General features: G+C 37.0%; 1 protein-coding gene across 4 annotated transcripts in view; it reads left to right on the forward strand.

Annotated features, from left to right (window-relative positions):
* Window positions 1–10,783, forward strand: part of HERC4 (HECT and RLD domain containing E3 ubiquitin protein ligase 4) — a 36,529-nt gene extending 25,746 nt beyond the window's left edge. For 3 of the 4 annotated variants that reach the window (XM_009325818.1, XM_009325820.1, XM_009325819.1), the window contains 9 exons: window positions 144–242; window positions 2,093–2,260; window positions 2,385–2,528; window positions 3,472–3,638; window positions 4,466–4,532; window positions 4,776–4,858; window positions 7,214–7,397; window positions 7,984–8,086; window positions 9,020–9,482. In XM_009325818.1, coding sequence (XP_009324093.1) covers window positions 144–242; window positions 2,093–2,260; window positions 2,385–2,528; window positions 3,472–3,638; window positions 4,466–4,532; window positions 4,776–4,858; window positions 7,214–7,397; window positions 7,984–8,086; window positions 9,020–9,228 — 1,224 coding nt within the window. In that variant the 3' untranslated portion in view covers window positions 9,229–9,482. Of the gene's footprint in view, window positions 1–143; window positions 243–2,092; window positions 2,261–2,384; window positions 2,529–3,471; window positions 3,639–4,465; window positions 4,533–4,775; window positions 4,859–7,213; window positions 7,398–7,983; window positions 8,087–9,019; window positions 9,483–10,682 lie in introns of those variants that run through there. The other variant, XM_009325821.1, reaches the window with a different exon arrangement.
* Window positions 10,784–15,137: the final 4,354 nt, after the last annotated feature.

A 15,137-nucleotide genomic window follows, 5' to 3' on the forward strand; every position in this document is an offset into this window, starting at 1 on the left:
GGTCCTGCATTGACAATGAGTGAAGAATTCTTTCTCTTTTCAGTAAAATAGATGTATTAAATGAGTACTATTGCAATGGCTTCTTTAACCATGATTATGGCTTTTAAATAAGCAGAGATATGACATGGTTCTTTTCATTCTAGTTAACAGATATTCCTGTTACAATTTGCACATATCCATTTGTATTTGATGCCCAGGCAAAGACAACTCTCCTACAAACAGATGCAGTCATACAGATGCAGGTAAGAGTCTCAGGTTTTAATATTATGAATTTTCTTTTTTTCTTTAGTTGGGGGTCTTGGGGGGTTGCTGTTGGTGGTGGGTTTTGTGGGGTTTTTGTTTTTTGGTTTTTTAAGCTGTGTAATCTCTTCTCCATAAGAATGTGGGATCTAGTTTTAATCTCAGGGTATATACATGATAGAAGCCAGTGGTTTTGTGGGTTTGGGATCTCACTGAAATTAGATTGTTTAATAATTGCATAAATTTCTAAGGAAATTCTTTTCCTTTCATTAATGAGATGGCTTTTTTTGAGGTGTTAACAACCCATAGTGCAGGTGTAAAACAAACAAACAAAAAACCCCAACCAGCACCCCCAACCAAAAAACAACCCCACCTCCCATATAAGCAGACTTTAAATGATGTATGTGTAGAACCCAGAGCTGGAAGTCAATTTATCTTGTTAGAGGCAGCAGACAGTTACTTTTAATTTCTTATTTTGATGGGACTTAGGAGCTAGTGTTGTTCTTAAGATTGGTAGTATCAGAGAGGCAACATGTTGGCACCACGCGAATATCCAGTGTGCACCTAATTTCTCATTTCATCTGTCATGCCACCTTCAAAATGCTGCTAAACTCTGAAGTCTGATGGATGTCTGCAAGGCAGTAGAAAAGAAGCTTATCTTGAAAATCTAGCATCTACTTGGGATAGTGGGAGTAGGTTTCCTGATCTTGCAGTTTGCAGAAGTTTTTGGCTCTTTTCCTGTTAAATGCAATTATATGTTACTCCTAATTTGTTCACTTATGTTTTAACTAGAGACTTTCCTAGAAATTAGATACTTGATACAAACAATTCTATATCTTGACCCATATCTCTCGTCTAGAGATAGGTACAGTAGACAACCCTAAAGTAAATGAGAGGATCTTACGTGTTTTCATGATTCTCTAGGTAGAACTGAAACCAGTGTGATGTGGTGAGCTATACTTTTGTTTAATGTCTGGATTTTTTTTTTTAATAAATATAATCTATACCTGTTCAGTTGCTGTAAGGGTATAATAAATCATATTCTTAAAAAAGTGAAGGAAGAATGAAGGGACACTATAGCAAAAGTAACAGCAGTAAGAGTACCAGCCCTCCCCCAAGTTTATAATGTTTAATGTAGTAAAAGTTACTGTTCTGAGTCTGAAACTAAACGGAAGTGATAAGTCATGCTCAAGTAATGGGCTCATGTAGAAAAATACTAGCTTACTTTTGTAGTTTGTAAGAAAGTTTCTTATGCCTTTAAAAATGTATATACTCAGGCAATACCAACATTTGATATAAACTCAGGGAAATGTTCACATTGAATGTTTCTATTAACAATATTAAATAGTATTAAAACACTCAAACTTTCAAGAGTTCTATGCCATATTCAGAACACTTGCAACAGTATTTTGTTGTTGAACAATTGTAATACAAAAATTACAATACAAATGAAAGATTAACAAATTACTTTTCATTCTGTGAATTAGTTTTTAATGGATGTTTTCATGCCAGATTTATATTAAATAGCTTACTCTTCATTAGATGAAGTGCAGTATTTTTTTGCTTCCTTTTGCTATCCGAAGTATTTTGACTGGAATGTCAAAAACTGTATTCGAAGACTTCCCTGAACATTAGCATTGATGAGGCTAATGGGTAAAGGAAAAATATTTCCTGAGATTAAATGTTTCCTGAGATAAAAGGAATATGAAGAGAATTTGGGCAAATTCAGTAGCTCTCATAATAGCTATTCCCGCTCATGTCTTCTGCACTTTTTAAGACAAGACTGATGGACATTTAATGTTGACAGGAATCTTATGTTACCTACTGACACTTTCACTTTTTTTTTTTCCAGATGGCTGTTGATCAGGCTCACAGGCAGAATTTGTCTTCTCTCTTTCTGCCAGTATTTGAATCTGTCAACCCATGCCTGATATTAATGGTACGGAGAGACAATATTGTAGGAGATGCTGTGGAAGTCCTAAGGAAAACAAAGAATGTAGACTACAAGAAGCCACTCAAGGTATTATCAGTGCATATTGCTCAGTGTCTTTCACTGACGTGCAAGTAATTGAGAATATTTTTGGACAAATCTTGTTTTTCACAATCCGTTTTTAATTCAGTGCTAACTGAATTGTGTGTTTCAGGTTATTTTTGTAGGGGAAGAAGCTGTTGATGCTGGAGGTGTTCGCAAAGAATTTTTTTTGCTCATCATGAGGGAGTTGTTAGATCCCAAATATGGAATGTTCAGGTATTATGAAGAGTCCAGGCTGATCTGGTTCTCTGATAAGGTAGGGTGCGAGCTACAGTCATTAATTTTCTTTTAACTTACAATATTTATATTAGTAATGTATGAGCATAGTAGTTTGTAGTAGTTTTATTTCAAGAGGAGAAGCTGAAATAAGTATTCTCAAAAAATGTTTTTTTTTGTCATTGTTAGATCAAAACTTTCCCCTTCTGTTTTTGCCCATTCCTTACTTACTCCTTACCTGTTGTCCCCAACCCAGACAAGTTTAGCAGGAAGAAGTGCCAGCCAGAGTAAACTGATTCCAAGAGCAGAATTGGTAAATCAAGGTGGTAGAGAAAAATTCTTGAAGTGGCACGTTGAACAGGTCTTCCTGTGTTCAGTCACATTTATGGGTCTGTTTTGTAGGTAGTCATCTGGTCATACTTTCTTGAAAGTTTTGATTGCTGACTTTTTAGTCGTCTTTCAGAGAAAACACTGACTAGGGTGGCTATATCACAAATACCTGAATGTTGACATTCCCACAGTTGTGTTTTAAGCCTTGGCTATTAACTCCAAGGCAGTCAATAGTGACCTCCTCCCTCGTTCTCCCAAAAATACTATTTGAAAAAATTGACATATATTTAAGCACTCAATAGTGCAATAGTTAAGTCACTGATAAAGACAGAATCTTATTGCAGTACTTATTACCTTATTAATTATCTTATTATTAATCTTATTGCAGTATGCATCACTTGTAACACAAAATATGTTGTATCTCAACTCTTTTTTTTTTTAAAGTAGAAAGAGTTCTGTTTCCTTGGATTTCAGTGTCTCTCTCAGCTGGTTAAAATTTTATCCTGTTTTCCTCAGTACTTATAGATACATACATATTTAAAGAAAATATAAATGAAACTCACTCAGATTATACTGCACTGTGTGCTTTTTTCTGGACTCTGCAAGATTAAAATAACTTATTTTAAACCATCTTGTCTGTTTTCTGTTCTTAGACCTTTGAAGACAGTGACTTGTTTCATTTGATTGGTGTTGTCTGTGGGCTAGCAATATATAATTTTACTATTGTAGACCTTCATTTCCCTTTGGCTTTGTACAAAAAGCTATTGAATAAGAAACCATCCCTGGATGACTTAAAAGAGTTGATGCCAGATGTTGGCAGGTAAGCAAGAAAGAAAAGTGAGTGTTAGTAGGAATTAATTTTTAATTCCACATTTTCCTTTAAGAACATAAAGAAAATGTGTTATTTTCACACTAACAGGATAAACAGCTCAGAGTAACTTGCAGCCATCATGTCATTTGAGAAAGGATATATGCTATTGTTAAACACCTGCTTCTAAATGCTTGGGTTTAGTATTTGTCTTCCGTTCTATTACCCTACAAGAATTTTAGGGGAAAATAATATGTGAAATTCAAAACCTTTGAGTTTTAGCCATTAATTTTATAAGTCTAAGTGTGAACATAATTTTAGTTCTGAACAGCTTATTTAGTCCATCAAGGAAACATTTTTGCTTATTTCAGACATAAGTAACATGCTAAATATCTGCCCTTGAGTAGGGATGTGAATAGCACTAACGCATAGGAGGTTCAAACGAGTGGAAGTGGATGTTTGATTGCCTCAGTGTTGGGAATGCTAAAGTTTTCATAGATTCAAGGAGAGATCAAACAAGTTAATGGAAGAGCCCATCAATGGTTATTAAGTACTTACTGCCTCTGGTTTGGGAATCCCTTAGCTGAAGGCTAGGATATGAATCTTCTGTCTTCACACCTGGAGATAATCGAAAGGAAATAACAGTACAAGTAATAGCAAAACGATTGCTTGAGATTTTCCAACACTGCACAAAGTGCAAGTCAATGAACTAATAAATGAAATAACAGTAGAAAGACTTTTTTGTTTAAACTGGAATTATCAAAGCATAAAGAATACTTCAGGAAAGTAAGTTCATCTTTCTTTCCACTGGTACAAGTACTTTGTAACTTATTTTGCAGGGGAATGCAACAGTTACTGGACTATCCAGAGGATGACATAGAAGCAGCATTTTGTCTTAATTTTACTGTAAGTTTTATACAGTGTTTATGTAAGTGTGTATACTGTAAGTGTTTATATAGTATTTCTTATCAAGCTTATACCATCTGTTAGAACTGCCTCTGATGGAGTGCTTGAGCAAAAGCATCAACTGATGATTCCCATGAATTTTAGCATCTGTGTCTGCCGTTCGTGTTGCTGTTAGCTAAGTGGTGGGAAGAAGTACTCTACGTAGTAAATAAGATTTATACTATTTCTGTTTGTTTTAAATAGATCACTGTGGAAAACTTTGGTACAACAGAAACTAAAGAGCTTGTTCCTAATGGTGCTGACATTCCTGTAGTCAAACAAAATAGGTGAGTTTTATGGGTCACAGGGTAGTTCAGTGTTGCTGTCTGCCTTGGGAATGTAACTGGGCTGCTATAAATATCCTTTGCCAAGCTGTTACACTAATGTTGGAGGCAAAACTACTTTGCTTGTTTTTCCAAGCTGTTCTCGTGTATTGTTAAAATAGCTATTGTATTTAAGGATTTGCCAGCTGTGGAGAAGCTATCTAATTTTACTCGGAATGTGTAATATTTCTTTCTCACTTTGAACTTAGAAGTATTTTGAAGCTCTTAGGGCCCATTTTGACTACATGGTCTTCATTTTAAAAGATTAAAAATGGTTGTGGTTCTGCAGGAAGTTATATATAATGGGAGTTTAGTGAGTAATGATGAAAACTTCAACCTAGATGCCATTATATGGCAACTGTTCATATATGAAATATTATTTCAGAGAAGTCTTCTCTTTGTAGAGTGGATAAATTAATCTAATGTTACCTAGTGTTACTGTCAGAAGAGTGTGTGAGAGGTGTTTTTTTTTTTTTTCCCCTTGGTCAAGGATTCTGTTACTTTGATAAAGCTTTTATAAGGCTACTTATAAAAGCAGCCTCTCCCAGCCTTTGTTACCTTTCTGCTCCTGTGGGATAGGCAGAATATATCTGGTGGTGCTTTTGTTCCCTTTTGCAGAATACTACCATTTTCCTGTCTCTCTCTGTCCAGTCCTCTCATGTATTCCTGTCTGTTCTTTAATCTTCGTGATTTCTCTGTGCTTTTACTTCTCCCAGAGTAAAGGGAGAATCAAATGGAAAGAACATGCTCTATGAGAACAGAATGCATCTAGGCCGTGCATGGTAGGAATGAGGGAGAAAAATGCACCTCTAGGCATCTTCCTAGAGGGCACATGTTTTGGGCAACATTTTCTGTAACTACCTAGGCCTGTTGTAGAGTGATGGAAGATTCTGAGGGTATCATAAGCCTGCACATAGCCAGGTGCCGTGACAGTACCTCCAGTTGAGGGATTTTTTTTTTTTTTTTTTTATCCTCCTGACTTATCCTACCATTAAGAACTGCAATCACCACCTATACCTGTTGCATTTTTTTTTTTTTTTTAATCCTTGGCTCGTAGCTGAGGATTTGTGATACTTATCTTAAACACGACAGCTTTGAAGTTCTGTGCTGGTGGTTTGGTGTTCTGACACAAAGTGGAAGTAAAATTGGAGTTGTATTACAAGAAAAGTTTCAAGGTGCCCGTGGAATGTATGCTGCACTGTCGTCACCTGTTGTCTTGCAAAAATGAAGAATTCCTGTTTCTCAAGATCCAAATATTTCATGATGCTTTAACTCAGTTTTAAAAATATTAACATAGAGTACAACAATGCTAATTAATTACTATGAATTTTCCCTGGAGCAGCCTTTCCTTCCACTGTTAGTATTACACAAGTTACCTGCCTCTCTGGTAATTACATAGTGTGCATAAAATGGATATCTCATTGAGTGCTGGAAGAGGAGGAGCGTGATTCACCACTCTGCTCATCTCCAGTATTTTCAGTTCAACAACTTTAATAAATGTATCGTCAAAATGTGTTTAGATAATTCTTTAAATTATTGGTGATGTTATTCAAATACTGTGGAAGTTGTTCAACTACTGTAGGTTTTCACAGAGAATGTATGTTGGTAGGATAACTGTAATCCATAACTGAAGTCACTCTGCCAGTGTAGAAATGATCAGTGTTAACTAGGATTGATTAAAATGGTAATTAAAAAAAAAATCATAATCATAAATACTGTATCATATCAAGGAATTTTAGTTCTCTCCCTGAATGCTGTGGAAGAAGCTATTTCCAACAAAACATGAGAACTGCTTGTACCAAAGCACAGATGACAAGCAGTCTGTTTTTCAGTATCCTAGCTCCTTTGCACTGATCTTTCTACTGTATAGGACACAAATGTCCATTTGAAGTTGATTTGCATTTTCAATGCAGATATGGTAATCTTTTTAATTAAAAAAAAAAACAACAGTGAGTTTAACTATTCAGTTTCAGGACACTGCATGTAACTCAAGCCTTTAAGCTTGTTGCCATTCAGTCCAATTCACTGCAATGCATACAAGTAAGAGCATTATTTATTTCAGGCACTATAAACGTTTCTAAATGTTACTGGTTTTCCGTTGCACGTTACAGACTGTCTTGGGGGGTGTGGAGGGGAAATACGTTTATGTTCCATTTTCATTCAGGTTATCTTCACTATGGTTGTAACACAAAGCAGAGAATATAATACATTAGGATCCTTTTTGCTTAGCTTCCAATGCTGTGTTCTATACAGAAATGGCTACTGTTTTATTGCTAGATTGACATACTCCCCCCCCCCTTCTTTTTTTCTTCTTTGCAGGCAAGATTTTGTAGATGCATATGTGGATTACATCTTCAATAAATCTGTGGCTTCCTTATTCAGTGCATTCCATGCAGGCTTCCACAAAGTATGTGGAGGTAAAGTTCTTCAGCTCTTCCAGCCCAGCGAGTTGCAGGCAATGGTGATTGGGAACACAAATTATGATTGGAAAGAACTGGAGAAGGTAAGAACCATAGTTAGCTATTTGTTTCACATATTCTTAATTTCAAGATGCAAAAGCAAGATCTTGAAGTGTCCTTTTGAGCTCTGTTTTAATTAATGTGACTTCTATCCTTGATTGGATTGACCGCATGAGTGAGGAACTCTTTTTAAAATATCAGTGAATGAAGACACTAAAATATTATTTACCTTCCTGCTTAAAGATTTTCCATCTAATTTCTGAAGGAAATCAGACTTAGAAGGAGAGGAAGAAAAATCCACAGAACCAAAAGGCAGCTGTATACAATGTATTATGTTAGAAGGGGAAAGTGAACAAAATGCACACAGTTAATAAAAGTAAATATTCTTGATTGCCAAAACTTGCTGTGAGACTTTATCACTACTTTATTGGGATTGAAAATGCTTTGGAGTACATACATGTGTCCACATAGTTGAAGTCAGACTGAACAGCTGAAGAAAATTGACCAAGGAAAACAGTAATATGTCACTTGCAGTATCCCTTTACACAAACGGCATTCATTCTACTTCAATGTCAGATTATCCTACTAGTTCTGTGTGCAAACGATAACCTCATGTCCTGCTCATTTTAGAATACAGAATACAAAGGAGAATACTGGGCAGACCATCCTACAATTAAAATATTCTGGGAGGTTTTTCATGAGTTGTCTTTGGAGAAGAAAAAACAGTTTTTGCGTAAGTATTTGAAACTACTTTGCAGAAGTTGCTGACTGAACAGGATGACTGTGATTTCAGGCTCTTGCTATAAGAGAGCAGACGTAAGTATTTGTCTATAATGATGTGATTAACTTTATTTGGAAGAAAAAAATCATAGTAGAAGAAATTGATTATGAGCTTGTCTCTGATTTTGCTGGGATTGTCCTGAATAATTCTGGTTGGTGTGCAGTTACAAGATCACAGTAGACCAGAGCAGCATTAAAAAATAAAACAGGAAAAAAACAAAACCCCAAAAAAAACCCAACAACCTATACTGCTAGTGTCATTTATCTGATGACTAGGAATTTTTTTCTGTGTTTTGACATAAGGTTAACATCCTCCAGTTTTATTCATTGCACATAGGTGGAATTTTGGAGTTATAACTGATTGTAAATACCTCAAGGTACTGATACGAGTGGAAATGTACAGGAAAAAAACTAAGTCATGGAAGCTTCCTGTGAACAAGCTTTTGTTGAGAATAGATGATAGATTAGTTTCCAATTCAGTTAGATTTCTTACTGAACAAATTCTCTGTATTTACAAGATGCTTGCAAATGCTCAGTAAAGGTATAGCCAATGGATTTTAAATAATAAATTCTGATGCATTAAAAACATCCTACTCTTTTTTTTTTTTTTTTTAGGACTGTTTGGTTTCATATGCTAAAATGAAATGTTTTCCTTTATGTATTACTTGTTTTGTTACAGTTAAGAGTTCATATGTGGAAGCTGGAGATTGGGTTAAGTCGTTATTCCCTGTTTTTTCAAACTTGTCAGAACAACTTCAGTGTGAAAAGCTAACCACTGCTGGAATAATTAAAAAATGCAAATAACGATTAGAACTGCATATATGACATAGACAATGTTAGTCTTAAACTACTTTCAAGACTTTGTTTGTTTGTTTTTTCTTGGCAGTGTTTCTGACAGGCAGTGATCGTATTCCAATTCTTGGAATGAAGTGTCTTAAACTAGTCATCCAACCAACAGGAGGTGGAGAAGGTTATCTTCCAGTAGCTCACACTTGCTTTAATCTTCTTGATCTTCCAAAATACACAGATAAAGAAACCCTAAAATCTAAGTTGATCCAGGCTATCGATCACTACGAAGGTTTCAGTTTAGTATAACTCCAGAAATGAGAGTTCTGTGTAATGTGGGATCATTAAACTAACTTTTTGTGTCTTTCTTGTGATGGTAAATTCAGTGGATTAAATGATGGAGTTGATAATATAACTGATTATTTGCAAAAACTTTCAGTGGTACGGATATTCATGGGAGCCAAAAAACATTTACAAAAATGAGGAACTGTCTTAAATACATACCTTCTTGTACAGAACCATGTGGATTTTGCCATCTTACAATAAAAATGAGAGTATTGTGAGTGGGAGTCAAGTTTCACTAACATGAATTAACATTTCGCCTTATGCAAACAATTTGGCGTGTGAGTGCATGAGAGACTTGCTTAAGTTTTTCAAATGACTTAGTAAGAACATTTAACTTTTTCCCTGATAAATTCACTTGGTAACTTTTCATTTTGTAAATAATAAATTTTTGTGATAAAATAATTATGTTCCAATACCAGTATGGTTTCTATTGCTTGTAATTGAATATGAGCTTATTTTCTGGCTTTTAACAAAAAAGGGACTGCTCTGATTTCTGAAGATATATTTTTCTGGTTTGTTTTAAGAACCTTAATAATGAAAGTGATTGTTTAAGAGACATTAATCTTCACAGTGTACAATCCATGAAGCAGTCACTTAGTGCCGATACGAAACTGCATACGATGGCATTTTTAATATGTGGATGGACAAACTGACTTAATACACTGTTTTATTTTTAAGGACTGATTCTGTAATTAAGTGGACACAAGTATTAAAGAGGTTAACTTATCATTTGAAACCTCTGCAGCCATGTGTCAAGAATACAGCTTAAAAGAAAAAGATGCACCAGACAATTGTTGCTGTCAAGAGGTTAAACGTTTATTTTTAAATGCTGAAAGCATAGTTTATGGTTTCCAATAGAATTTTCACTTTTTCCAGATAAATGCATTTGAAATAACTCTTTAACACCCCTCTCCCCTTTTCTTAAGATTTTATTTTTAGTATAATTGCCCTGAGACAATTGTGCTTAGCTGGACACTTTTGGATTTGACTTTCCTTCTCTGGTTAAATTCCAGATTTTGTGGTGTTAATGCATATGTGACTTGCAGCTGTGAAACAAATATTTATTTTTTTTAGATTTTTAAATGCAGTGAAAAAATTCAAGCTATAATAAAAGACTTGAATGAAAACCTTTGTTGGTTGATGTGTATGGATGCTTGCATCATGCATATTTCTTCAGTTGGAGGGCAACTTTTGCATGCATTAAATCAAAAGTACAGCTAGGATACCAAGATCTCATTTGAAAAGCAGGGAAATTCATTCATTGTAATAAATTGTATAACATGCAGTTTCTGTGCTGGCAGTAGATGTGGATATAATACAAGCAGTCAGTACAGTTAAAATCATTCTTTTTTTCCTTAACACTGTGTTTTTACAGCTTTCTCATGCAGTGTAACCTCTAGTAATTTCTCTGTATGCAGCCCATTTTCCATCTTTCCAACATTTGTTACCTGGCTGGGAAATTCTCCCTCTTGTGAAAAACAAGAAACCAACAAATACTAAAGCAGCTTAATCTTACTGTACATGGAAGAAAGAAAAGGAGAAAAGAAAAAAAAAAAGCATTATGCCTTCATTGTACAGGTAATAATAATAAACCACTGTTTTTAAATTATGAAACACCAAGATGGCAAAGGCAAATATTCAAAAATTAGGAAGTGGCTAATGTAAAGCTGTCGTCTTCCTTTTTCCCTTGTGTATTACTACATGATCAAGTGCTGGCTTCTTTTTCTATGGGACTCTTGCTTCATTCAGTGTACAGAGTTGACGGTATTCACTGAACAATAGGGGGTTTTTATGTTCAGTTGTGCAGGTCAAATCTAATTTAGTGTGTTATCATCTAAACCCAGCACTATATATATGCATTTAATTTCCCTGTGGGACTTTCTCTGATTTTTGCTGTATTGGATTTTTTCATCAATACCAGTCTGAAAGATGAGTAATAGCCTTACTCTGTAGATGGGGGGGTCTGAGACAGAATCCGAGCCGTAGTTACTGAACACTTGCCAATTTTTGGTGCCCAATTTAGGATGTGCTAGAGAACTTAGATGTCCTTTATCTTTGAAGTGCAATTATTGTTGACTAAAACTGCTGTGGCGATTACTTCATGTTGTTGCAAAAGTTTCTTCAGCATCAGCAAGACATATTTCTTACTCTCTTGGAACATTAGTGGACATTAGTAAGCGTTGGGAGGGTGGGATGTGTTTGAATGGTTGGTTAAATGTCATGTTAAGAACCCACTGGCAGAGCATGGCTAAAGTCACTTACCTCAGGACAGCATTCACCTGAGACTTCTTTTTGTAATTCGGGCCTTGGTTTTATCCACTTCTGCAAGAAGTGGAGGTGGGTCCTGCAGAGCATGATTATATGTACTAAATGCTCCTGATTATCTTACAGGTGTTAGCTCAGTCTGTGCAGTGAGACAGGTGCCCTGTTGCAAAACAGACATTATCTACATAAGAAGGTAAAAGACTTTTATGTAGTACTAGAACAATTAATAGTCATTATATTACTTCTGTCAAGCAGTTTAATACTTTCTGCAATACTGTGTTGCCATTAGTTCTGTTAACAGTCATAACAGCCCTGTGAAGGATCTCTGCAAAAGTTGTACACTGAAGTGTTCCCTCTGGCTGGAGAAAGGTGGGCAGCAGGAAGCGCTTTCTCTTTCTTAGATCAAGTATCATTTTGCATACAGTATTTGATGCTGTGCATCACGTGAGAAAGGAAAAAAAAAAAATTATCTGCTTTCTGTGCTTAGCTAAAATAGCCATGGTGGTAATGAAGAAAGCCTAGAGCCTTCCTCCTTGTCAAAACTCCAATTAATCAGGAAGGCTTGCATACCACTTTTTTAAAAGGCTAATGCAAGCAACTGGGGGATAGTAGTAGTTTGGGCTACAGTGGGAGCATTTTACAATGATTAAAAATCTTTAAAGACAATATTTTTGATAATTAACTAGATTAGCATTTTGATAAAGATTCAGAATTACCACTGAAGAATGCTAGTTGCATGTCAAACTTGTATCCATCTCCATCGTGGTTACTAAAGGAGGACTTGTCATAGCAGTGCAGTCGTGTACTAGATGTATTGCACCTGTCACGTGAGTACAAGGCTGAAGATTGAATTTGCATGACAGAACTACACAGGCTATTTCAGCTACATGTATAGCAGAAGTTTGTCCCTCATTTTCCAGGGAAAACCTAAGAACACTGTTGCCCTGCGCCAGTGTAGAACTATTAAAGCAGCGAGCCCTGCTTAAGCATAATGACTTGTCTCCTTTGGCACTTTATGGGAGTTACTACTACTAAGGTTATTAATGTAGAGCATCAAGCCACGGTATTCCCTTCAAGAAGGTTTATATGCTAGTTTAAAAAGGATTTTGAGTCATTGCACTGCTCTCTGCTGCAATAAACTTGATTTATCAGGAATAAATGAAGTCTAATGTAATCAAATATAAACCACTATAAAAGAGGGCTCTTTAAATAAAGGCACGTGAGGTTCTGCAGTTAAGATAAATATGGAATAAAAGCTTTCTTTTAATAATAGTTTTCAGCATGATAAACTGGTATATAGTGAGCACCATAAAAATGGCTGTGTTTTCTCCATTGTGTAACCAGAACTATATACTTGTGTGTACTATGTACAACTGTCTTACTCAGTTGTTGAGGGGGAAAAAGAACAAAGTTTGTTTCTCCTGATAAGTGGCGGTTCCCATTGCTTACCAAGTGGGTATTTCTTAATTGGTAGGTCAGTGTGGGGTTTGGGTGAACTAATCATCAAGCTACTATTTTTGTCTTTCAAGGTGCTGTTCAGGTTTGTGTTGATCAGGTTTGGAGCAGTAACTTTAAAAACCTTACCTAGACCTCGAAAGGCTTAGAGCATCCTCTGTCGCCTGCCATAGCCAGATTTAATACTACACCTTAGAGCCCCAAGAAATCCCCTTGACTGTTTTCCTGGAATACGTACACACTTAATAAAATAACACCACCAGCCATAGTTTCTATGTGCTTGAGTTCCCTAACCATTTGACTTGAGTCCTCAATTTTTTTCTTGAGGAAAGGAGCCTGTTCATGCCTATATGCATTACTTAACTCTGTGCTACCTGTTACACTGACTTCCTTTCTGCAAGCAGAGTATGATAAAACTTCCTAACTGCAAAACTTTGCTTCCCCATTTCTGCACTGATGCAGGTCTGTTGAATGAAAAAGATGTCTTTTATCTTCTGACCATAAGACAACTGGGGGGGGAAGCACCTAAAATCAACTGTGGCAATACTATAGGTGCACTAGAACTGTGTAAAAGTGTCATATGTACAGGCCTACTGGCCTCTTACTACCAGTAGACTGAACAGTCTGAGTTCCTGCATATCTCTTGGGTTTGAACATAGTGTATTGATCTTTTACAAAACAACAAAATAATGTGTTGCTCATGCCAGGAGTGTGAGCAAAGAACTTGTGTGGGCTAGGGTAGCAGTCTGCATTTTTTTTTTTTTTCTCCAGCCAAAGGCACATGCATCAGTCTCAGATTATTAGAAAGGAAAATGAGGTTTATGAATCTTGTTCCACATAGGAACTACAGAGCTATTACGTTCAGCATAGTTAGTGTGTGTGGTGCTGGTGGGGATCTTTATCTCACCAAGGCTCCAGGCTAGTCTTATCAACAGGTCATTCCCAGAGCACATGTATCCTACACTGTGCCGTGCCTGGGGGGCTGTGAATGTCTACAGGTATTCACTGCTTCCCCCCGCATGCCTGATTACTTGAGGAATTTCAGTGAGGAAACAAAAGATTGTTATATGAAGACTTAAGTTTGAGTAGAGTGAAAAACTTAAGTTTCCTTCCCTTTTTTGAGCAGATACACCAGCTTTTCCATTAGAAGGAACAGAGGTGGCAGACCGTAGCTAAAAACTAACTTCCTATAGAAATTGTATTTGCCATGTCTCTGAAAAATTTTAAAGGTGAAACTAATTTAATTATTTGTGGCTTAATTCTGCACAGAGGCTATGTGGGTGCACCTGCTAGCAGCAGTGCTTGAGTACTCTGGGAGCTACGTACAGCATCTCAACAAGCCTGAGGCTATCCACTGGCAAGGTATGAATGTCCTAATGCACTCTGAGGTGCCAAGATTAAATTGGCAATAAACAAAGGAGGAGGGTAACTGAGGAGATAAGGGAGATCAATACTATCTTTACATGAGGGAGTAGTTGGAATAGACCTACAGCAGTTCGGAGGAGTTCTCTGCTGCCCACACACTGGCCGTGTTTTGGCTGCATCTGGCTGCATGGATCCAGATGCTCTGGAGCAGGGTGTGTTAATGCAGAGGTCAGCGTAGCCCAGTGCTGTGTAGGGTATTAGAGATTTCTGTAGCCTCCTCTCTGTCGGTGTGGATGCCTAAAGAAGTTTTAAAGGTTGGGGTAAGAAGGTAGTGATACCCCACTGTAAGGACTAAGAGCAGTCCTCTTTAGCGTACAGTGTTTCAGGGCTAGTTGCTGCATGGAGCCCAGCACAGGGTTGTGTAGCAGCTTCTGTAGAACAGCTGCAGAGCAAGAAGGGGCTGAGTTGGCATCAGTGCCTCTAAGGGCTGCTTTGCGTGGTGCTACCGGAGCCCCCAGCAGCAGGGGAGGGAGCTGAGCTGGGCTGGGCTCCCGCCAGCTGCAGGCTCACCTGTGTGCAGGTTAGCTTTTATTGCAATGTCCCATCTTAAAACTGACCGATCCTTGCAGCCGGCAGGAACCAGGGCCGTGCAGTCAATTGCATGCTCACCCGAAGGGTGCAGTGCAGCCTTAAACCACTTCCCCTTGCTGGTGAAAGGCCTCTCCCTAAGTTCCCTCAATTCCCCGAGTTAACGGTGAGGAGAGCGCATTTAAAACCGGGCGAGGAGC

This window comes from Pygoscelis adeliae, unplaced genomic scaffold (assembly GCF_000699105.1).
Source record: "Pygoscelis adeliae isolate BGI_AS28 unplaced genomic scaffold, ASM69910v1 Scaffold4, whole genome shotgun sequence".
NCBI lineage: Eukaryota > Metazoa > Chordata > Aves > Sphenisciformes > Spheniscidae > Pygoscelis > Pygoscelis adeliae.